Source organism: Dipodomys spectabilis, unplaced genomic scaffold (assembly GCF_019054845.1).
Source record: "Dipodomys spectabilis isolate Male_0828 unplaced genomic scaffold, ASM1905484v1 ptg000019l, whole genome shotgun sequence".
In the NCBI taxonomy this organism is placed as follows: domain Eukaryota; kingdom Metazoa; phylum Chordata; class Mammalia; order Rodentia; family Heteromyidae; genus Dipodomys; species Dipodomys spectabilis.
This window is the reverse complement of record NW_024870696.1, coordinates 25,192,455-25,217,823: the sequence shown is the minus strand read 5'-3', so window position 1 is coordinate 25,217,823 and position 25,369 is coordinate 25,192,455. Positions and strand designations below refer to the sequence as shown.

The following is a 25,369-nucleotide window of genomic DNA, read 5'->3' as shown; positions in this document are numbered from 1 at the left end:
CTAACTGTCCAGAGATGAGGGGGAATGGCGCCCACCGGAGCCACCCCAACCGGGGAAAGGATGAGAGGCCACTGCGGTCCAGGTGGAGACGGCGATGCTGGCCAGCGAGGGCTCCCCCAAGACCTCCACCCCAGCCGCAGAGGGAGCCTGGCTGGGGAGCACCGAAGAGGGCGGCGTGGCGGCTGGATTACCCAGGAGGAACGTGCCGGGGGCGCCAGGGTGCACCTCTGGGCCTGAGCCCGCAGGGCCCCCGCCTCCGTTGCTGACGGTCCAGAGGCACGGATAAGGGCTGCAGAGACAGAGGAAGAGGGCAGGTTAGAAGCACGGAGGTGAAGAACTGCCGGACAGGCACCCCGCAGCACTGAGAAGGGCACTGTGGGCTTCCGCTCACGGCTGTGTTTTTAAGGAGGATAGCACGGGTTTCGTGGAATGAGAACCAAGTCAGCTGTCCTGAGACCTGGAGCCTGATGCCAGTTTAAAGCTACCATTCCACTGCTCTGCAGCCTACTTAAAACGAGCGGAGCCATGAGAAGAAGACAAGCGAACGGGGCAGTCTGTGACTAAGACTTCCCTCTGGTCAAGGAAGGAAACGTGGTTTAGTAAAACCAGGACTCTGCGGCCACAAGCCCTGGGTGTGAATCCTAGTGCTACCACTTACTGGCTTCCTGAACCTGGTCAAATTAGCTAAGTCCTCCCCGTCTGAGCTTTCATTCTTTCATGCTTCTTTTATTTTTGCTGTTTTGGTGGATTTCCTGGATTTGAATTTAAATCAAATCACACCTTGATAGGCAGATGTTCTACCACCTGAACCACACCTCTAGTTCTTTTTTCGCTTTTACTGTTTTCAGAGAGTGTTGTGTTTTTTCCCAGGATTGGCTTTAGACTGTGATCCTCCTATCTATGAGTCCCACAAAGCTGGGAGGACAGGTGTGTGCCACCACACCCAGGTTTGATGTTCAGATAGAATCTCACTAACTTCTTTTAACTCAGCTTGCCTTTAGCCTTGATTCTCCTGATCTCCACTCACACACGGGCTCACAAACGGCCGGGGTTATAGGCATAAGCCACCACACCCAACCCAAGTCTCAGCTTCTGAATCTTAAAGAATCAGAGTTAGCCAGACACAGGTGGTTCATGCCTATAATTCTAGCTACTCCGAAGGCTGAGATCTGAGGATATCAGTTCAAAACCAGCCCAGGCAGATGAATATGAGAAACTCTTTAACCACAGCTAACCAGGAAAAGGGCCAAAAGTGGAAGTATGGCTCAAATGGTTGAGAACCAGCCAGCCTGGAGCAGAAAAAAGCTAAGCAAGAGCATGAGGCTCCAAATTCAAGCTCCAGTACCAGCACCAAGAAAATAAAGGACAAGTAAGTAAATAAATAAATAAACACACTGAAGTTGTAACTTTATACAACTCAGAAATGTTCTAATAAAGATTAAAAGGTGAGCAGCTTAAAGAGAATGAAAATATTTTCAATAAGCAACAGGTAAGTAGCTCCTAATATATGACAGTAAATGTTCATTGTTATGATTAATGCTTGCATTCCTGGTCTTCATCTGCCAGTTCTGGACCCTGGTAGAAAGGCTAGGAAGCTGAACCACTTTCTTTGGCCCACCCTCCTTCCTGCATCCTGACTTAGTCCTTCCTGGCACACAGCCTAGGTATCAGGATTTTATTTCAAGCTTCCCAGGTAGTTATAATGTGCAGCCAAGTTGGCAGGCTAACACAGAGCTCATATGCATGTGAACAAGCCCAACCTTCTAAGCCATCTCCACGTTCTGACCCTTTAAGAGTTTCTCCACTGCTTGATAATCAGCTACTTAATGATACTACTGAACATGTGCGTTTTTCTTTAACAAAATCCTTATGGAATCAGGATAAGTTAAACATGCCACGGAGGAAATCAGAGGTGCATCCTCTGATCTCCTCTATCTGGTGCCACACCTCAGGCCCTGCAGATATCCTTGACCACAGACTCAGCTCTCTGAGACAGGTCAGAATCTCCTAAAGACACTTTGAATTCCCCCTGGGCCAGTGAGTGGGGCAGCCTCAGGATAGTTACTCTGATTCCCCCTCAGACTAAGGAGCATTGGTTTCTCCGTCAGGAAAGGTTGATTTATTCCTGGTCACGTCTTACGATGTCTTTGAGCGTGTGGATGATTTCTGTAAGTATCTCCTAGAGGACTTGGTACTTGGCTGTTTCATAGTCTCGAGGACCTGCCTGTTCATTCGCTTCCACGCTTCCTACCACAGCCTCAGTCAGTGTCCTTCCCGAGTCTCCCTGGCCAACACTGTCCTACAGAAACCAGACACGAGTCCCGCGTGCCAGCCACAGCCCCCAGCTGACAGCGCCCAAGAGCCACATTTAGAAAGGAGAATGGGGAAATATAACTAGTTAATATTTTACAGCACTGAAAATATTCAAAAATACTATCATCCCAACACACACTGATGTTTTTCAAGTGTTGTTGAGATTTCTAGTCTTCGCTTGTACTACGTCTTGGACATGCTGTGTGTGCATCAGGACTTGCCCATCTCGGTTTGGACTAGCTGTGATGCGGGTCTTCAGGGGTCACGGTGGACCCCATAGCTCCAGACACTTATGAGCAGCAGCAGCGGCAAACATCTAGGAGCTTTTTAGAAATGCAGATCTCAGCTGGGCACTGGTGTCTCAAGTCTGTAACCAGAGCTACTCAGGAGGCTGAGATCTGAAGACTAAGGTTCAAAGCCAGCCCAAGCAGGAAAGTCTGTGAGATTCTCATCTCCAATTAACTACCAGAAAACTGGAAGTGGCGCTGTGGCTTAAAGTGGTAGAGTGCTAGCCTTGAGCAAAAGAGCTCAGGGACAGCACCTAGACCAGCACCTAGACCCCAAGTTCAAGCCCCACAACTGCCAAAATAAAGAAGAAATGCAGACCTTCCTTCTAGCCAGATTCAGATTCTGCATTTGAATTTTCCCAAGATGATGCTGGTATACAAGGTATGAGAGGAACTGCTGTAAGGTAGACATCACATTTTCTTCCTTTTTCCAGTTCTAAAAAATCATATTTATCTGATGCCTGTTCTAGTTCTGTCTTTCAATTGTTAATCCTTTTTACCGTCTCAAAATTCTTCAGATCCATATTGAACTTAATAGCTGACACTGACACAGAATATTACTGCCTACAAAGCAATTAAATGAATTTTCTCATTTTGATTTTTACCAAAGCCCTTCACATTAGATCTTTTATTATTATTATTACTATTAATGTATTTATTTTAGTCAGTCATAGGTCTTGAACTCAGGGCCTGGGCATTGTCTGGGAGCGTTTTTGCTCAAGGCTAGTAGTATTCTACCATTTAAGCCGCAGAGCCACTTTTGGTTTTCTAGTGGTTAATTGCAGATAAGAGTCTCACAGACTTTCCTGACCAGGCTGGCTTTCAACTGTGATCCTCAGATCTCAGCTCCAATAGGTAGGATTACAGGAGTGAGCCACTACACCTTATATTATTTTTTTATGTTAGGATAAGAAGATCCAGTAAGACTAAAAAATTTCCCAAAGTCACAAAACCAATAAGGAGGAGATCTGGGACTCAAAAATCACATCTATCAAACTCTAGAGTTCCTTTCTCCATTCCTTTACCATGATGATATTCTGACTTCAAGAAGCCAGAACGAAATTTAAGTCTCTGGTGTGAGATTTATACACAGGTCCTACACTTAGCACTTTTGCCAGAATTGTTACCCATCATGTGTCCCTTTAGAATGGGGAGCTTGTATGAATATGGATAATCAAGGTTCTTGATTTCTTTGTATAAATTCAAATTTCCCATTGATGTCCCTATAATCAGTAAATATCTTTTATTAGTTCAAGGCAAATGAACCTGGGCCACAGTGGTTTTTTTCCCCTTTTAAATATGAAATGCTGTAGCTACAAAAGAAAGAGTAAGTGCTTGCTCTCCACGCCTTCTCCAACTTCAAGATGTCATCCTGTTGTCATATTCACTAACTAGCAGAAGTCAGGATGACAGCTTAGACTGAGCTACTTCAAAAACAATATGCAAAATCTCATTGCCACAATAAAGCTCCAATGAGCACATGGCAAGGCTGGTCTTACCTGGGTCCTGGATTGATTGGTCCATTGGTGTGGGGTACAGTCAGGATGCTGGTATGGGGTGTGGATGATAAGGAAGTCCAGTTGTCTGTTCCTGAGAAAACTTGCAGATTATTGCTTGAGCTTTCTATCAAATTCACTTTGGAGGAATAATAGTAATTAATTCAATTAATGGGACATATAAAATAGTGACCAATGACATTATCCCTGGCTTGTGCCACAGGCACAAGAGGTCATTAGTAGCTTCTGAAAGAAATAGAAGAGGAAGGAGCTCGGGTTTTCTGAATGCCAACCACATGCCAGGTGCTAGTTCCAATTTACAGTCACCACAGCAACTTCCTGCCTCCACTTTATACGTGAGACTCAGAGGGAGAGGATGATTTGCCCTTTGAGACACATATCTAACTCATGATATCACACTCCCCTTTAAGGATGAACCATTACAGCATCTCCAAGGTCTGCCAGTGTCCAGAAGACATTTGTGAAGTCCGGGACTGTGTTCTCCTCAACCTTTCTCTACAAGAGTCTTCTCTCAAGAAAAAAAAATGACAGCATGAATTCACTAATCTAAACAATCTAAATTTAAACAATCTAAAAAGGCTGAATACATACAAGCAGAGAGTAGAACAGGTAAGAGGAACAGAAACAAGATGAGACCAAAGGACATAAAATGTGGGTTTGTAGCTGGATGCTGATGGCTCACGCCTGTAATCCTAGTTATTCAGGAGGCTGAGATCTGAGGATCACAGTTCAAAGCCAGCCTGGGCAGGAAAGTCTGTGAGACTCTTATCTTCAAGTAACCACCAGAGAACTGGAAGTTGTAGAGTGCTCACCTTGAGCTGAAGAGCTCAGTGATAGCACCTATGCCCAGAGTTCAAGCCTCATGACTGACAAAAAATAAGTGTGGGCTGGGAAGGTGGCTCAGTGGTACAGCACTTGCCTTGCATGCGTGAGGCCCTGGGTTCAATTCCTCAGCACCACATAAGCAGAAAAAGCTGGAAGTGGTGCTGTGGCTCAAGTGGTAGAGTGCTAGCCTTGAGCTGAAGAGCTGAGGGACAGTGCCCAGGCCCAGAGTTCAGGCCCCACAACCGACAAAAAAAAAAGTGGGTCTGTGGGAAGAATAAGTCTAGAGATCTACCATATAGCATGAGGACTACACTTTAAAATGTTGCATCAGGGCTGGGAAGGTGGCTCAGTGGTAGAGTGCTTGCCTTGCATGCATGAGGCCCTGGGTTTGATTCCTAAGCACCACATAAGCAGAAAAAGCTGGAAGTGGTGCTGTGGCTCAAGTGGTAGAGTGCTAGCCTTGAGCTGAAGAGCTGAGGGACAGTACCCAGGCCCAGAGTTCAGGCCCCACTAACCAACAAAAAATGTTGCATTGTATTGTGGAACTTTACTAAGCGACAACTTCAAGTGCTCCTACCTGGACAAAAATTAAGTAACTGTATGAGAAAATGGATATATGAATTTGCCGGGCCTATGTCAATATGTGTATCATAATACCATGTTGTATGCCTTAAATATACACTTTGATGGAAGAAGAAAGAAGTGTCTTGTATTTTAAAAAAATTCTTCCTTATGCATTGTGTATACAAGGCAAGAAAGAAGAAAAAAGAGGGAAGAAATAACAAAGGAAAGAGAGAAAGAGGAGAGAGGGAGAGAGAAAAGGAAGGTTCCAATGTCTATTCCTGGTGCTATGGTTTGAATACATTCTTCGTGTGTTAGGAAATGAATCCCCTGTGCCAGTCAATGATGTTGAGAAAGTGAGACCTTTCAGAACCCTCCTGGATGAATAATGCTGCTATTTTTGTACTCGTGGGTTCTTCACAAAAGTTTGAATTTATTAATTTAGCCTCTCTCTCTCCCGCTCTCTCCTCCCCCTGCCCTGCCTCATCCATGAAATGATTACTTCTGTGTCAGCCAGAAAGAGATCCTCATCTAATCCTGTTCTTTACAAATTACCCCAACTCGGGCATTCTGTGGGAGCAGCACAGATTGAGCCGGGGCCCTGGTGTCAGACTGATTCTTTTCATAATCCAGCCCTTGCCTTCTCTTTAGTTTAGATCTTGCGTCTCCCAGCTGTTCCCTTGCTCCCAGCGCCCCTTACACGTTCTGGTCCTCATCTGACAACTCAGACCCTTTCACTTGTTAGTGTCTACTCACAGCACTTCCTCTCCCTGGAAAGCCTGTGTCTTTTGCTCCTGTACTCGTTTATCTCTCTAAGTCATCCTTCCAGGCTCAATTTAAATGATAAACTCATGGGAGACCTTCTCTGCCCTGCCAGGAAGATGTAGTTGCGATTTTTCTTTCATTCCCATAGCATCTTGGCTTGAGTGCTTTATAGATTGCTTCTCAAACTTTAATGTGCTCATAAGTCACCTGGGGACCCTGTTAAAATGCAAGCTCTGGTCCAAGAGTAGAGCCCAAGCAAGTTCCCAGGGGATGCTGCAGGCCTGGGAACCATGTTGGAGCACTCACTGCATTGCATTTTGATCAGTTCTGTGTGTATCTTTGTAACACTGAGCTCCTTCTGGAGAGTCTGTGCTTGAACCGCTTTCCTCTTCCCACTGCCTGAAAGAACATGGGACCTGAAAGATGCTCGGAAGAGGAGTTACATGAGCAAACCACAGAAAGGATGTGAAACTAGCAGGAAACACTGCTAGCTTCCAACACCATTAAGCCACATGTCTCCAGTCCTGGCAGCAGCTATTGAGGGTCTCAGAAGTCCCAACCTGTGGGACAGAGGGACAGGAAGCTCTTTGCAAACACAGAGCTTGGAGTGTCACTGAGGAGGGAGGGGGCATTTCCCAGTCCTTGAACTGTATTCACTGGTGGTCTGTTTGCATTGGAAGGACACCTCCATAAAGGTAGGGCATTTTATCCTTTTGTGCACATTTGTGCTTACAACAGAGCCTGGCCCAAACAAATACATATTTGTTGCCTGAATAATTGAATAAAAAAATTAGCCTTTCTTTTCATCTTCTCTTTAAATAAACAAACCTCACAGCCAGGCAAGGTCTGGGCTTTCACAAGAAAAAGGCAGACAAGACAACAGTCAATGAAGAAAAAGGCTCACTAATAAGAAAGCCAAGTTAAAAGAATATTAGGAAACTGGGTTTTGAATGGCTCATGCCCCAGCTACTCAGGAGGCTGAGATCTGAGGACTGAGGTTCAAATCAGCAGGGCAGGAAAGTTTATGAGACTCCAACCAACCTCCAAAAAGCCAGAAGTGCAACTGTGGTTTAACTGAAAAGAGTGTCATCCTTGAGCAAGAAAGCTAAGGGGCAGCACCCAGGCCCTGGGTTCAAGCCCCAGTACTGGCATACACCAAACAAAAGGAAAGAAGAAACAAGAAAAATAAAAGGAAGGAGGGGAGGGGAAGAGAGGGGAAGGGAGTAAAGGGGTAAAGAGGAGAGGGGAGGAAAGGAGAGGAGAAGAAGAAGAGAAAGTAAAAGAGAGGAGAGGAGAAGAGAGGAGAGGAGAGGGGAAATCAGGCTGTAAAAAGATTGAATTTGCTGACTCCAACTGAATCAGAATCAGAGTATGGCCTTAATGGAGTGGGATTCAGCTCCCTAGGGAGCTTCCTAATGATGCTGCAGCCCTGACCCACTAGTCCCTGGACTGAGTCATGAATGCAACTACAGGCAAGATCCATGTAAAAGCAAAGACTGAATTTCAGACCCCACAAATTGCCTTAGATTTTAGAGATCAGCTTGACACTGCTCTGTAAACGAATACCCTGGAACAAGGCCTCTCACCCCCATTAGAAACTAGCCAACTGGGTGCTCCATGACATAGTAACAGAGCACTAATACCATCATAATGATACCATCAAATATTGGCATATACAATGACAATACAACAATAAGAGGCGAGATAGATAGATAGATAGATAGATAGATAGATAGATAGATAGATAGATAGATAGAAGAGGTTCCATATACTTCAATAGTGGTTTATCCATTTTTCTTCCTCCCCTCCCCCAGCTCATGCCCAAGGGTTTAACCAGAGCCACACACCTGAGGAAGGGTGGTTTCTATGCATATAGGCAGAAGGGTAGGGAGCCTGCCGGTGTCCTCGGAGACCAGAATAGTGCTCACAGCCGTGGTGGGCATGCGGAGCAGGCAGAGGCAAAGGAGTAGCATACTGGTAATTGGTGTTGCTGGCCGCACACATGCCATCTGGATTGGAAAAGATCCAGCCTCCCACTAGAATAGACAAGAGGAAGACACAGAGGCTCCCATACCAAAACTCAGATGACCAGCTTCTTCTCATGGCTGTTTCTTGTGAATGACACTGAAGCTTGTCCCTGTGCAGAAACTACTATACTGCCGCCCTTCCCTTCCCCATGAGCAGGAGACCTGGCTTCTCTGAAGATAGGTAACAGGTCCTAGCAGGATAGAAAGTCACTTTTAAATGCTGGGATCCAGCTATGAAAAATACGATCGAATTGTTACATTAACAGAAGTGCAAAAATTAAGAAGCTACTGACGTAGGTAGACACTAGCCAAGGGGGTACCAGGTATACATGTAACAAGGGTCTATAGCTACTAGGGGCTTGGAATGTGGTTACATGGAGCGAAAGATCTCTCTCTCTCCACTCACTGGGAAGATGACGCCTTCCATCACCAACCCACTAATAGACTCCTGAGAGCTCAGGGAAGGGAGGGAGCTAGCTGGCCTTGCATACCTCAACAGCAAGCACTTTTGAAGGACAATCACAAAAGCCGCAAACGGTATCATAGGCACTAATGAAGATTTTGAACAGAAGACTCTCCTTCAGGTGAATTCCTCGCACAACTGAGACTTAGAAACGAGGGCTCTGAAACAGGAGTTCTGTTCTCGCTCCAGATCTTAGCAAGCATGACTGATGGAAATTCAGAGTGTGCTTAGACTAGACTGTCACTTGGACCTCTACACTGTTGTAATGGAGCTGGATAATGGAACCTACTACATTGCTTAAATACTTTTGAAATATAAATAAGGGCTGGGAAGGTGTTTCAGTGGTAGAGTGTTGGCCTAGAGTGTATGAAGTCCTGGGTTCAATTCCTCCGTACCACATAAACAGAAAAAGCTGGAAGTCACGCTGTGGCTCATGAGGTAGAGTGCTAGCCCTGGGCAAAAGAAGCTCAGGGACAATGCCCAGGCCCTGAGTTCAAGCCCAGGACTGGCCAAAAAAAAAAAAGAAATATAAATAAGAGGTACATATTACACAGGGTGTAATTCCAGACAAGTCCTCGTGCCATCTTCATTTTCCCACTGCTGTGTAGACACGTGATCCAGTGGGTCCCTGCCTAATGAGGGGGGGTCAAAACTGACCGGGCCAAATAGATTGACTTAGCGTATCATGGAATGGCTGGTCAAAGGGGCTGTGGCACAAAAACAGTCCTGAGAAAGCTGCTGTTTAGTGGGGGAGATTTGCACGTGTAATGGGGATAAACAATGTATATGGAGACTCTACTTATAGCCTTATCTCCACAGGATGGCACACGTTGCTCTGAAGGCTATATTACCTGTGCAGCTTCATCCACATCACACAGCCTCTCTTCAGTGCATTTTCCTCCTTTCACTATTGCAGGATATTTGTGCTACCAGCATCCTCAAGCCCGTGTTTCTTTCTGTAGCTCAAAATGCTTTGTAAGCTTCAACCGGCTCGCCATTTCTTTGAGTCTCCTCTGTTATATGTGGCTCTCTAGGTTCTATACATTTATAATGGCATGCACATGTCCTGTTAATCTATCTCTGGTTCGTTTATATCATAGACTAAAATGACAGAAACTTTAGAGGGAAAAGAAAAAAAAAAACTTAAAACTTCCCTACAGTGATTAATCAAATCAATATTCAAGTATCCCCCAAGACCATTTAGTTTGTGGAGAAGTTTGCCACACATAACGTATAGACCTCAAGAAATCTGCCAAAGATTTCCACTCGTGAATATTCAGCTGTGGTTCTACATGTGGTCTTAGAGTAAAGAAAAGGTTTTCATCGGAGGTCACTTTTTAAAAAGCTGTTTCCGGGGTGATTTCTGAGGGCTTCTCTGTATAGCTCTCCTTCTACTCCTGGCATAGGAGAGGAATCAAGGTTTAGTGAAAAACTGCATTACTGTAAAATGGCAGCTGGGATCATCTCCAAATTCGGGAATGTAGCGGAGGACCCACTTTACTTAAGTCACAGTACTGCCCTGGGGCTACTGCTGCAGGCTCAGTGGACTCCCCGACACGGGAGAGAGCGAAACCCCGTGGAACATTCACCATTGCCTGTGGAATCTCGGATCTCCGAGTGGCCCTCCAGTTGACAAATGCAGACCTTTCCTCACATTTGGGGCCCCAGACTGCTTGAGGTGTTATATCAGTGGCCAGCTCCAACGCTAGCAAATGTTAAAGGGGATGCAGAACAGGGACTGGAGAGTCTCAAGGTAGGACACAAGGCCAGAATGAACTTTTGAGCATTCTTTGCCGCACTCGCCGCAAAACCAGAGGGTAAGAAACTCATCATTTCATCTGTACCTCCTGCCTAAGATTGGAATAACCCCCTCGAGAAGCCTTGGCACGCTCACTCTCCCTGTGAGAACGCTGGAAAGGCATACACATGTCGTGAGAGGCAGGAATAAGTTGTAGGTTTTGATTCCGCCTAGGTCTCATTCAGTCACCCTTGTTTAAAAAAGTAGGTATATTGAGGGAGACAACCCAGAGTGGTCCCTCCACCTCCCACACTCTTGACCCGACTCACAGTGAGAGTAGGCAACATGCTGGCTCTCAGCAACAACCTCTGGAATGTCTTTCAGGTGGTTTCTGAAAGAGAAACAGACAGGATAGCCCAGGCTGCAAGTCCCGGATAAAGTGCACCCCAAAGCTCTTCCCAGAGCAACGCATTCCTGGGAATAGTATAAAAAAATCAAACACCTTTACTATTCCTGCAATTGTTCCCCCATTCTCCTGCCTTCAGGAAAAGAAAATGGGCAACTGTTCTGTGAAGTTAAAATTTTGCTGTTACCTCCATTACCTATCACAGTTATGGTTACCCTCATTTATGGCTTACTGATCTGTGATTATTGTTCCCACCTGATCAGATTTGGGGAATAATGGCAGTTCAGATTTGTGCAGGATCTCGGGTCACAATCATGTCTGTAAGATGCTAGATCTACCCATGACCTCACGGCGGGAAACAGACCTATTTTGAAGATTGGGAAAGTCGATTTCAAGGAAGTAAATTGACTCGTGCAAGATCAAACCATCAGGAAATGGGAAAGTTAGGGCTCCAGTTAAGAACTACCTATCATATCATGATAAAATCATTTCGAATCTAGATTCTGTCATCTGATATATCAGCTTATCCTTTATGACTTTTGTTGTCTGAAAAAGCCATGTTTGCCACATCATCAAAATTTATTCAAGTATCGATGAGGAACAGGTCCTAACATCTCATCATAAACATCTGTCAGCTAATCCAAAGCCTTTAAAATAAAAATGAGCCACACAGTAGCCAGGACCCCAGCTACTTGGGAGGTAGAGATCGAGAGGGTTGAGGGTTGAGGACAGTCAATGCAAAAGCTCATGAAACCTCTATCTCGACCAATGAAAGTTGGGCCTAGTGGTGTGCACCTGTCATCCAGCTACTTGGGAAACATAAATCATAATCTAGGCTACCTTGGCATAGCTGTGAGACCCTAGCTAGCTTTGGAGCCGGCCACTGATATAACACCTCAAGCAGCCTGGGGCCCCAAATGTGAAGAAAGTTTTGCATTTGTCAACCGGAGGGCCTCTCAGAGAGCTGGGATTCCACAGACAATGTTGAAGGAACAACACCTACCCAGAGAATAAGTTCAAACCAAACTACCAGCAAAAAGTTGAAAAAGAAATATTAGACAGCTGTACAAACAGGTGATAATTTTGACATTCAGACAATGAAATCTGAAAATGTCAAAGGTAAGCATATTTGTATTTTAGATATTGTCAAGAAAAAGCAATAAGTATTGCTACCTTTTATTTATTTATTTTGCCAGTCCTGGGGCTTGAACTCAGGGCCTGGGCTCTGTCCCTGAGCCTCTTTGTACTCAAGGCTAGCACTCTACCACTTGAGCCACAGTGCCATTTCTGGCCTTTTCTGTGTATGTGGTACAGAGAAATCAAACTCAGGGCCATATGTATGCAAGGCAAGCACTCTACCACTGAGCCACATTCCCAGCCCACTACTATCTTTTATTTTATCCTAGAATGGGCAGGAAAGATGAAATGGTAAATCACTGGCCCAAAGTGGCCATAATCATCACTCCCCCAGAATTTCTAACTTCTTTTCTCATACTTAAGAAATATGAACCTCCATTACTCACTTTTTTTTCTCAGTTTTTTAAAGCTAAGAGTAAAGACACACAAATAACTTAAATCCCAGTATGGCACTTAGAAGGTAGAGGTAGGAAGATTTCAAGTTCAAGGCCAGCTAGGGCCACTTAGCAAGACCTTGTCTGATAATACACATGTATGCACACACACGTACACACACATATTTATTAAAAATATACCGTTCAGAAGCAAATAGGAAAAGATCAATGAATCCCTAAAAAGCTCAGTCACACTTTTTTTTTACTGTGGTGGTGCTACATTGAAGAATCTATAGCAAAACAAGACTGATGAAACCTTACAAGCTAGAAGTTCTCCCTGCCCTCTACAATAGGTTCAGACAATCATGATTTGGACCAATTTTTGTTGAGTGTTGAACATGGATCTGAATATTGAAAGTGCATTTCTATCAAAAATAATACAAGCATTCCTAGCCTCATTCCTTTCAGGAACTCATAAATCTCACACCCGGAGAACTCAGTCATAAGGCATTACTAAAATTCTTCTACTCACCTTTCCTTGGCATCCAGGAAGGCCTTGGCAAAGGGGTTGTACTTGATTTTGAGAGCTGTTATCTTGTGTTTGCAAAAACAAGAAGTGTTAGTGAAATCCAAATACTCATGAACAAATAGAAGCATTTGTGAATAATTCTTTTGTCCACCCATGGTGCATGAACTAGGGGCCTAGGTGCTCTTCTTGAGCTTTTCTGTATAAGGCTAGCAGTCTACTTTGGGCCACAGCGCCACTTCTGGCTTTCTGGTGGTTAATTGTAAATAAGAGTCTCATGAACTTTCCTGCCCAGGTTGGCTTTGAACTGATCCTCAGATCTCAGCCTCCTGAATGGCTAGAATTGCAGGTGAGCCACCAGCACCTGGTGAAGAATTCTTTTTATTTCCTCTCTTCCTAGGTTTATTTGCTTACTTCTGCACTAGATCATTATTGCACTGTCCCTGACAAAGGATATTTCACAATGGCATGTGGCAAAAATGAGAAACTAGCCAAGAAAAGGGGAAAGCATTAGAAATGAGGCAGGCCTTGCTGAATCTTCTCTTTTTCATGTTTTCCAACACTATTTCTGCATATCTTCTCATTTAAGTTCCATTTCTTATCAGTTGGAACACGGTGGAGAGTGCAACAGGGTGGCCCCACCTCTCTCTCTCGGACCATTCAGTTGACCATTAATTCCCACATTCTTAAATAAGCACCCTTTGGGTCATGTTAATGCAAAACACATCATCCCTCCACCCATTAGTACTGTCCCTGTCACTCCCAGCCTTCGCCTGCTTCGTGTCTGATTAGAAGCATCCAATACAAATATAGAGATAGGCCGGGCGCTGGTGGCTCACGCCTGTAATCCTAGCTACTCAGGAGGCTGAGATCTGAGAATCGCGGTTCAAAGCCAGCCCGGGCAGGAGAGACCGTGAGACTCCTATCTCCAATAAACCACCAGGAAACCGGAAGTGGCACTGTAGCTCAAGTGGTAGAGCACTCGCCTTGAGCTGAAGAACTGAGGGACAGCGCCCAGGCCCAGAGTTCAAGCCCCACGACCGACCAAAAAAAAATAAAAAATAAAACAAATATAGAGATAGAGGCACAGAGACAGAGAAATCCCTTGGGGACAGAATGACCCCCAAACAAACTCATGGACAGGCTAGACTCTGAATCCTGACAACTCAGTATTCAAGCTACTAAGTAGGGAAAGATCTGCCTGGGCTCGGGTGTTAGAAGTGGACAAACTGGACAAATAGCATCAACACACACACACACACACACACACACACACACACACACACACACACACACGATGTATACATTTGGATCAATCCCCATAGATTTGCTTCTAGAGCAAGAGAAAAGGCCCCAGTCAGCCCTGTCCATGCATTCTGCCCTGCTCCTGGACGCCTGGTTCTCTACAGGCCAAGGGTACCTCAGGGACTTAGTGGCAGCAGTGGAACATGGAGGGCCGCCATAGTTCCTATCTTCAGTGGCCTTCCAAGGTCCATTGGGTAAGGCTGGACCCCTGGGTGGTGCTGTTCAGCGTGTAGGCCTGTAGGAAGTCACTGAGAATGTACTCCTGAGTGTGACTGTGGGACTCTCCTGTCCCTTCTCACTTTGTTTTCCTCCCTAGTCATGAAATAAGTGGTTTTGCTTGGCCAGGTGCTCCTTGGGCCCCGAAGCAAATGGGGTCACTTGACTGATCATAAAGTGGAACCTCAAAAAACTGTGAGACAAAATGATGACTTCGTGAACTTACTGTGAGGGCAAGTTGAATCATACCAAGCGTCCACAAGCAGGCGAGAAAGCAGAGAGCATCTCCCCCCCCCCCCCCCCCCCCCCCCCCGTGGCTTAACTTATCTTTGGTTCACGTGAGCTCAGGGCGATACAATAAGAGGACCTCTGTCCCTCCTGCCACGCTTTCCCAGGCGACGTTTGTATGCGTGCACACACGCACTTACCTCCTCGTTCTGGTAGGCGGTCACAGCTATGAACTGGGTTTCGGGGAAGGAGCAGTTCATGACCATTCTGTGCGTCCCACCAACACGTACTATGTGAATCTGCGGTTCGTACTTATGCAGAGAATTCAGCATTATCTGTGACGTGGGGAACAGAGATAAAAGGAAGCCACGGTCAGCAAGCCTTTGGTCAATTCCACCCAGCGAAGCAAATGCTGGGTTGTCTGCGCTTCCATCCTCACTGCTAAGAAATGAATGCAGGCACTTTTTCCCAGAGCTCCCAGGAGTGTAACGTTGATATTGACTCTTTAGGGTCAGGAACAGGTTGCCGGGAAGGGGGCAGGGGAAGGAGGGAAAGAGAGAGAGGGAGAGAGAGACAGGGAGATTGCTCTTACTCTATGCCCTGCCTAAATCCTATTTTATGTTCTCTTCTTTCTCCTATTTTATCACAATAATGTACACATCAATCCATTTAAGTATGTCTCTTTCCATATGAAGAACCTTAGAAACTCAAAACACAATGACACTTTACTAGAAGTGTAAGATCTGACATCTGATGGCTATATATAATCCAGTCTTTATGATTCATATGAAAGGCTCATTCTGTGAAACCTAGTAGACAATAGCAATTGGCTTTTCAATTTCCTGTTTTAATAAAGAACTGGAACCTTGTGGGTAGTGTAAAGCCTGGCTGGCATTATATGTACCTTCTAAACACTAACTCTTCCACTCCCTACCAGCCAAGCTCAGAGAGAACAGAAGTCACAAGACAGCTCAGGCAACAGATAGACCTGACAAATACATAGGCTAAGGAAAACAGTCAAAGCTGTTTCTTCCTGGCCCTGCCTCTAATCCCTCAAATAATTTGTATTTTTATAAATTAACCAATAACCCAACACAGGGCCTAGTACTTACATCCTACCACAGAACTGGAGAGGGAAAAGCTCCTACCTCGTGTTTACTTTAATTGAAGACTTTAAATAAAACCTTCCTTATTTGAGGTTTGTTTGGATTAGTTTTTTTTTCTGAAAAACCAAAGCTGATTCAATATTCTATTGATAATTATCATAATGCCCAAGCAGAGGAAGTAATTATTTCATTTAGGAGGAGCTTTTTATTAAAGTATTTGTCTATTGCCAACATGCCACTTACACCAAAAAAAAAAAAAAAAAAGGACACCGACTAACAAAACCATGGTACCCACAGGCCCACTCCCGGGGAGGGGCTGGGTACAAAGCCAACACGCAGGACCAACCTGAAAAGAAGCCCTGATTAAGTAAACTACTGCACTCTCTCTCTTAACATCAGGAAGTCCATTAAAAACTGAAAGCCCCAATTAAGAGCTGTTTATTCCTGTTTACATTTGGACCTCAGGGAATAATTGGCTTCTGTGGGAGAAGAGGCTGGTGAGGACCCCTCTAATTGCCTAAATGCACCCTTGATAGTTCTTGGTGGGTGTGGGGGCGCCTACCTGCCCGCCTCCGTTCAGCTTGTTGGTCAGCTTCACTCTGCTGAAGGAGATGGGCGCCTTCATCCAGTGCGCCCCGAAGTTGGGCGAGTCGGGGTGGATGTACACGCAGCTGTGGGAGGAGACCTCGGGCTTGCCCGCGGGCACCCACTCCCCATTCACGTACTTCCAGCGGTGGCTGCCCGTGGGCATGAAGTCCAGCAGGAGGGAGTACATGGCGTTGGGGTCCAGCCCTGAGACACTGACCTTTAGGACTGGAAACATCCGTCTACGAGAAAAGTCGTGAAGTGTCAGGGGCATCCTGTGAGGCTAAGAAAATGGAGGGGAAGGGCTGGGTTGAAAGGCCTGGGGGGAGACATGAAAGGGGTGACATCGATGGAGATGCATGGCACCCCTAAACTGATTGGTTGAGTGGGATCCCCTTTGTACAACCACTTAAAGATAAGATTTTAAAAAGGAGAAGGAAGGGAGGACAGAGAGAGAGAAAGAAGAGGGAGGGGAGGGAGGGAGGGAAGGAAGGAAAGGAGGGAGGGAGGGAAGGAAGGAAGGAAGGAAGGAAGGAAGGAAGGAAGGAAGGAAGGAAGAGAGGGAGGGAAAGGGAGGGAGGGAAGAATAGTTAGAATCACTGAAGGAAGTCGGAGTGTTATCTCCATGTGTCCTCTAAGGGAGGCCCAGTAAACGGGGCCCAAATCACTTGCCTCAGTTCCACCGGAGTTTTCTTTACAAATGTGTTTGCGGTTGGGGCTTGACTTTAAAATGTTGTGCTCCATCATAAAGCCAAATGACTGATGCAGTCATCAGCCTGAGGAGGACTGGAAGAGGATGCACCTGATCCCACATTCTAGCAGGGCTTTCTTCAGAGAATCCCTCCTTCACCAAAAACGCCACAAAGCACACCACCCCTGAGTAATGGTGATAGCATTTACAGCAGACAATGGCTGCACAATAAAATAACCAAGGGGAACTCTTGGCTCTATAAGGGCCAGCTCCTTCCCTCCAGGGCTTCTTAGAGCCTTTAACATACGTGCGTGTACACAGTGGACTTTGAGGGAAAGGTGTGGGATTGTGTCTAGCCTAAACTGACATGACAGGGACCTGTCTTTTCTCCGAGCATCTTGTGGGAGTTTGTGTTCAAGGATCACACTTTTTGAGCTACAAAGGTTCATCAAATGACCTTTCTTTCATCTGCTGGAATGAAAATTAAAAAATCCATCAACGTTTGAAGAAGCTACCCCCCACCCTAAAAAAAAAAACTGGCTTCTGATTCTACAGCATGATTGCAGAAGCTACTCTAGTCATTAGCTTCTGATCCTACAGAACTCACAGCCATTACCAGTTGCTTCCTATGCCGTGAAGACGTCTTTCTTCTAGAAAAAAAGGTAGAGATGTTCCAGACAGGAGAGAGGCAGGGTGATGTCACTATGCTTCTACCTTCCAAAGTCCTCTAAGGTGCGATTGAAGACCAGAGCAGACTGGCCAGATGAAGGACCAGGTTGCAAGGACAATACGTTAATATTTCCAGAGCATGTATTAGGCGCCAGACATTGGACTAGCACTTGACAAGAAATAATTAAGTTCTTCAGACAGCTTTATGAGGATGTCTTAGTGTGTCCAAGAAAAGATAATTGGTTTAAATGGGCCAGGTCAAGAAAGTGAAGTAAATGCAATTTCTGGAGGGGGGAAAAATACATCAGCTAGTATATTCCAAACCCAGATCTTGGCTGAGAGTGGCCTTTCCCATCTCAGCCCTCCCTGCACGAGAGGACTTCCCTTTCCTGTTGGTAATGTGATGACCCTTCCCTAAGATGGCAGCCTGTGCAATGTGAATTTGGTCTCCTTTTCCTTTTGCTCCTCCTTCAAAAGAGAAAACAGAAGGATTGTTTTGTATTGGACTACTCTCTCATATGTATTTTAATTGTATGTTTTCTTATTTATTTTAATTATTTTCTTATATATTTTGATGGTTCCATATCATCATTTTCTTATATATTCTAATGTTTCAGAATATTTCAATTATTTTCCTAATATTGGCTACATGTAGACAAGAGAAGACCATTTACAAAGTATCATAAAAGCAAAAGATCATGGAGGGTCATTTTGATATCCAAGAGTCTGGCTTGTTTATAAGAGGTTTCTGTCTTCTGGTGCCATGCTTTTACTAAAGGATTAAAGGATTATTTTATTTTCTAAAAATAACACCTAAGTGATATGTGCATACTTGTCACTTTACATGCGAATGTTCAGAAGTACCAGAATATGTTGCACATGCAAATTTTTAAAAAGGACAGAAGCTGGAAGATAAGGTGGCTCCAGTCTTTAATCCTAGCTACTCTGGAAGCAGAGACAAGGGAATCATGGTTTGAGGTCAGCCTGGACATACAAGTTCATGAGACTCCTCATCACTCAGTGGCTGGGTAGCATGGTGCATGTCTGTTATCCCTGGAGATGCAGGAAAGCGCAAGAAGGCTCAAATAAAATTAAAAAAAAAAAGAAAGAAAGCGCAAGAAGGAGGACCACACCTCAGGCCAACTGGACATAAAAGAAGGCAACAAAGAGCAGGGGGCATGGCCCAAACATGAGCACACCTACCTAGCAACCGTGAGACCCTGAGTTCAATCCCCGCGCCACAGAAAGTCCTTCCTCCTAGGACTGAAGATACGTTACGTTTCATTTAAGGCTTGCTTAGGTCTATAAAGGTATTACTGTGCCCATTTTATAGAGGGGCACACAGGGGCTCGAGAAGCACAATGCGTGCTTTTCTCCTCCACCTGCTAGCCTTCTTTTTCACTACAGTCAGCAAACTGTTCTCTGTTTACTCTCTTTATTGAGACTTCTAGAAAGCTGATACTTGGACCACAGTGAGAGGATAGTTTTCCTCAGTTTCCCCCATCTCCACACCTAGTTTAGAGATTTATTTGTTCATGGATGATTTCGTAGTGCCTGTTCCATGCCTCCTCAAACGGAAGGATCAATGGCCAAAAGGGGCTCACAGATCCATGGCCAAAAGGGGCTCACAGATCCATGGAGCTAACATGCTAACAAGGCAACCAGGCAACTGGGGGGAGTGGCTGTGGTCCTCAACGTGTGAGATAGTTTGGGACCGCAAGAGTGCAAACCAAACCTCTATCCAGACACGAGGATGAGAGGCATCCCGGTGAGACACTACAGGGTGAAGAGCCAAATGAGGCAACCTTAGGTACATCAGCACAGTGACATTGGAGCCAAGGCTTCAATGAGAATGCATCAGCCCTACAAAATGCCACAGGGGTACACTGAAAGGAAGAGCAAGCACCCCAGTCTGGGGGCTCCAGGAAGCCCGTTCTACTGAGAAGCTGAGAGAGAAGCTAGCTCAGGAAACAATGAAGGGAACATTACACTTCTCATCCTTATTTCCAGTACGACAGAGTCCTTCTTACGCTCTGAGCTCTATCATGCTAGGTCTCAAAGGGTTCAGCGTGACTTAACCCAGAAGAATACATGCCGTGGCATCTCTTCTTTCATTCTACCTTCAGAGCCATATTTGACGTTTCAAAGAAGCCATGATTGCAGCTACTCAGGAGGCAGAAGTCATGAGGGTCACAAAACCAGCCGGGGCAGAAAGTTATCAAGATGCCTACTTCAACAAATAAACCAGACAGGATGGTTCACATCTACACTCCCAGCTACATAGGAGGTGTAACCAGGAGCATCACAGTCCAGGCCGGCTATTGGTAAAATGTAAGATCCTACCTGAAAAATAACTGGAGCAAAAGGGTGAGGGTGCCACTCAAATGATAGAGCACCTGCCTAGCAGTTGTGAGGCCCCAAGTGCCACTAAAAAATAAATAAAACATAATCACATGGTCAAAACAAAAGATATCCAGTGTCTCTAGTTATTCAAAAAACACAACAGCGAACTGGCATCGCTTACCCACAAGTCTGTCTAGAATAGGAAAAAAAACTAGACAATAACAAGAGTTGATGAGGATATAGAGAAATTGTACCTCATACTTTGCTGATGGGGATGTTAACGTGACAGGGTGCCAACTGGTGCAGTCACTTTGCAAAGCAGTCTAGCTGCCTCTCGTCCAATTAAATAAGGAGTTACTACATGAGCCTGCAATCCTCCCCTACTTAGGAATGTATGCAGGAAAGATGAAAAATCTTCACAGGAAAAAATGGGCATCCGAATGCTTGTAGCATTAATATCCATAATAGCCAAAATGTAGAAAGTCCCAAATATTTATGTGTTATATCCATACTCAGCCACAAAAACAAATGAATAAACTCTATGACACAGATGAACCTTGAAAGCTTTATGCTAAGTGAAAGCCATCCACAAAGGGTCACGCATTATGTGAAGCCATCTTTGTGAAATGACTAGAAGATAGGTCTATAGAGACAGAAAATAGATGGGAGGCAAAAGCTTAGGAATATAGGTTCTTTTCTTTGAGGTCATGGAAAATGTTTCTAAAATTAATTGTGGAAAAGGATGCACAACTCTGTGAATAATAAGACCATTGTGCTGTATTCTTTAAATGGATGAATCATATATTATATGACTCATATCATAACAACACTATTAATAAAAATGAAGCAACTGAAGTATCCTGGAAAGTCATATCTGAAAAATAATAATAGGCCATTGCTTTAGGTTCTTCAGTACTCCATCTGCCAAGAACTTTAGAATTAACCTTAGCTTTGTTTGTGCCTTTGGTTTTGAGACAGGTTCTTTGTCTTGGTCTCCCCAGTACAGGTATGCATTACCATGCCTGGTTTAGTTGATTTTATTTTATTTTTTGATTACTACAAGAGCAGACTAAGAAATGTCTTGTACTTTTGCATCTCCATTCTGCCAATCAGGAATAAACGAAATGTCTGCCAACTTGCTAAAGGTCCTGGAACTGGACCTAGGCTTGTCTCTCAGCCAATTCATCTACTGGCACATTTATAAACACGTTCCTCCATCTCCTCACCAAACAATGTTAGTCATCAAGCATGCAATAGCCTTTCCAAAGGTGTGTGTGTGTGTGTGTGTGTATACTGAGTGATATGCATGGTGCATGGATGTTGATTAGTTAAAGTGAGCAGGTATAAAGACAGCAGTGATGTCAGTTACATGAAAACCAAAGAGGAAAACCAAGAGTAGAAGCCGGGAGGGAAGATTGTCCAGCAGAGGCAGGTAACAGGAGCCCACAAGACCTTCTTAGCTGTAACTGTAAGGGTCAAAGGACACAAATCATGGGCTCCATTTCCCAACGTGGACTTGAGCCCACTGCATGTGCAATCTTAATTTTCTCCTCTCCTACATTCTCCTCAGTAGAAGAAACTCATCAGGTGCAAACTCTGTCATTCCCAGCACTTATTCATGACAGCAAAGGGATACACTGGGAACATCGGAAAATGCTCCAAAGCTCTTAAACCTACTAAAGGCAAATTAAGTAAACAAACAAACAAGCATGTAATTGTGTGGGAAGACACATGAAATGCAGCATTTTCCCACTGGATGAATGAACACCTTAACATTAAAGAAAGTAAGTGTCGAGATGTAATCTATTTGCCTCTCTTGTTGGAAATGTCACCCAAAGCACAAGTCCTCAGCATAAAGGATAGAAATGAAAGGAAATCCAGGCTGGCTGCCCTAGAGCTGACTCAAACGAGCAGTAATACAACTGTCACTGTTACATCTAAAATCCGTTTTTAATAAAAGTTTTAAATAAAAAAGACAGGGCAGAAGGAAAGAAGAAGGAGGTAAAGAAAAGAAGTAGGAAAAAGGAAGGGATGTGAGAGGAAAGAAAGAGCAGAGGTCCCGCTAGGAACCCAGTTTCTGGAGATCATAGGGAATACATTTCCAGAGGAAATCCACTCTACAGAACATCTAATCAGCATCAGAGACAAGTCTCTCGCTTGCATATATTTATACACATGAAAGATGTCCCTTTGAAAACAAGTCTCAGCTCTTCCTCAGCCCGTCCTACGGGAGCTTAAATTGTGCCATTACGCAGAACAATGAGGCCACAAAGGTATAGGATCTCACCCCTGAAATAAGTGAAGAGGCCAGTCAGGAAATGAGAGTGAAAGGGACTGAGCTACATATTCCATTCTACTCCACCAGAAGGGTGACAAATCTCCCTGGATCCGGGGAGGAGATAGTGTGGAAGGCAGGGATTTAGAGGAGACAGAGGTCTCTACAAAAAGAGACTGGGCAGAAGGAAAACCTGAGGGATGGGTGGAGGAGGGAGGGATGGAGAATGAAAGGGGTAAAGAAGAGATGAAGCAAGAAATCTCTGGGTCAAGAACACAATGTTCTACTAATGTCTTCATCTGAGAAATAAGGAGGCGGAGGGTGATTCTATTCTATGTCATTTGTTATCGATGACGTTTCTCACCTCTTTCTAAAGAGGAAGGGACTTTTCCACCTCCTGAAACGATCTGAACCTAAGGGGTTCAAAGCTCTAAAGAGCCTCAGAAAAAGGTTCTAATCACAAAAAGGGGAAGAGCTGCAGCACACATTTGACCACAATCAGACTACTTGTATAAAAGGTGTTTTTCAGATAGGTAATATGAATTCCTTCAAACATGAATTTTAAACTGCAAATACTGGGTGAAGATTTACTTAGATGAGAAAAGATAAACACTACTCTTAAATGGTAAACGTACATTCAGATATAAGTTATTTCATTGGATCTTATAATGTTTCAGAAATGTTCACGTTGTTGAAATATAGGAACCATATTTTAGTTTGTTTACTGTTTTATTGTAATATATGGCCACACAGACAGCAAGATAGTCAAAGCTAGGATCTTAAACTACTATGCCAAAAGACCAATCCATTAATAGTAAGTTCTTTCTACAAACCATACATAATAAAAATTTGACAATTGTGTCATCACTCATCTTTGAAAGAAACTCAATCCAGTGAAGGATTTGGAGTAATTTCTGAAATTGAAAACATGTTTCTATAATTCCTTTAACCCAAGAGGCAACAAAATTAACATGCAGTTACAGATCAAGAAGAAGCAAGTGTAATTACAAGTATTAAAGGCAATAAATTGTAACTATAACCTCTCTGTACAACTTCTTTACAATAAAATAAAATTAAAAAAAAGAGAAAAAAAGGCAATGCCTTTTATAGGGTGCAAGTGTGGGATTCATTTAGAGAGAAAAATGTAAGTATTGTGTATGTATATATATGTGGAGAAATGCACTCAAATGTCAGACAACAGTATTGATTTTTAGCAATGTACTCTGGCAGAGACATGAGCTTTACTCCATTCAGATCATATAAAAGTCAGTTTTATATATGTCAGTTTTATATATATAAGTTCATAATCTTGCTACCGGATAACCACAAATGTTTCCATATGCCCTTACAGTGCAACCTCCCTTTGAAAAGCCTTTCAGTATTATGCAAAAGCTCCCAAGTTCATAATTCTCCTAGATGAGAAAAAAATCATTTATTTCTTATGCTGTTTTTATTCAAAATTAGAAAGCCAAGACATCAGGAATGGAAGCATTTTGTTTAAGGACAGAAGCCTGCCAAAGGTTCAGCAGCCTTCTACTTTTCCCTGTTAGCAAAATTTCTCTCCAGGTGTGCTGAGAGTCCTGTCTGAACTAACCTGGCTGAAAATGCCTGCAGGGGATTTGTACTTTTGTGCCCATGAGTAGCAAAAGCTACGTGAGTGTCACCTGAGCGCATGCGAATGCCCAGCCATGACATTGATTTCAGAATATTTGCATCTCCTCTGCTAGGCAAAAACATCAGATATTACTCCGGCTTTCCATGACCCAAGAAATGCCCGCAAAGTTCAGCTTCCTTCAACCCTTAATTCACTGCGGTGACAAAAACAGAAGGAAACACCTGTTTAAGGCAGCTTACCATCGCTTCATTCACAATAAGCACACCATCACAAATGAACACTCACCCTCAAACACACACGTGAAAGGAAGCAGTCCCCCAGCCCACCTCTTGGCTCCTCGGTCTCCCACTAATCAAGAATTCTGGCAAGTTTTCTGTGCTTAAGAAGTAACCTTCCAACTTCCAGACAGAACTGACTTTTACATGATCTGAATGGAGTAAAGCTCAGGTCTCTGCCAGAGTACATTGCCAAAAATCAATACCGTTGCCTGACATTTGAGTGCATTTCTCCACATATATTCATACATATACAATACATATATATATATATATATATACACGTATATATATATATGTCCTACATAAATATATGTAGGACATCAGCTCTTTGTGGTGATTGCCCAGAATCTCTCCATTTACAATGCCTGTGAGGCAGGTGGCTTCCTCTTCCACTCCTCAAGTGATCTCAGAAAAATTAATTAAGTTGCCTGGGGGACAGCCATGTGAGTGAGTTCTCTGAACGTGTCTAAGCGGACAGACCCTGCCACCTCTGGGTGGAGAGCGGCGGCCTCTTCCACATTCAAGGGCCTCTCCTCCCTTGCCTGCCAGCGCCGGCTGGGCCAGTGCAGCAGATAGACTCACCTGCCATTCTTGGTCACAATCATCTCATTAGTGATGTCTTTGAATCTCTGCCAGAGGGGCGCATCCTCCAGGACGATCTGAAGCTGCTTCTCTGTGGGGTCGCCTTTCTCCCTCCCTGCCTGGAGCTCACTTTCCACCACATTGAGCAGACGAGACACAGAACCATCGCTGTTCTTCTGAGGACCTGGATCACTCATGGCTACGGGGCCTCTCAAACTTTGCTGAGAGCCAGTGCCTAACTCACCTCCTTCTAGCGCCTTCCTTCCCTCACTTGCCTGCTTTTCCCACCCAGCTGCACAGTGCCTGGGGGTACTGGAAAAAAGTGCTGGGGCTCTTGCCTGAGCTCTTAATCTGCCACCCCTGAAAGTCTCCAAATTATACCACCAACCTGTTAAGCTTCAGTTGGGGAGCGGGGTGGAGGGAGGGGAGAGGTAGGGAAGAATAAGCCCTCTCTTAATTACTCATTGGATCAGGTGGGAGCGAGCCTGGCTTTCCCATTGGCTGCCGTGCCTAGAGTAGACGTTTAAGAAGGGTACT

At 44.4% G+C, this 25,369-nt stretch overlaps 1 protein-coding gene across 1 annotated transcript; it reads right to left on the bottom strand.

Annotated features, from left to right (window-relative positions):
* Tbx19 (T-box transcription factor 19) lies at window positions 1-25,243 on the bottom strand. The gene is made up of 8 exons (XM_042674510.1): window positions 24,833-25,243; window positions 16,357-16,621; window positions 14,889-15,023; window positions 12,946-13,007; window positions 10,826-10,887; window positions 8,116-8,304; window positions 4,100-4,235; window positions 1-289 (listed from the first exon to the last, which is right to left on the bottom strand). The coding sequence occupies exons 1-8, from the start codon at window positions 25,027-25,029 to the stop codon at window positions 1-3; spliced, it is 1,335 nt and encodes a 444-aa protein (XP_042530444.1). The 5' UTR covers window positions 25,030-25,243.
* Window positions 25,244-25,369: the final 126 nt, after the last annotated feature.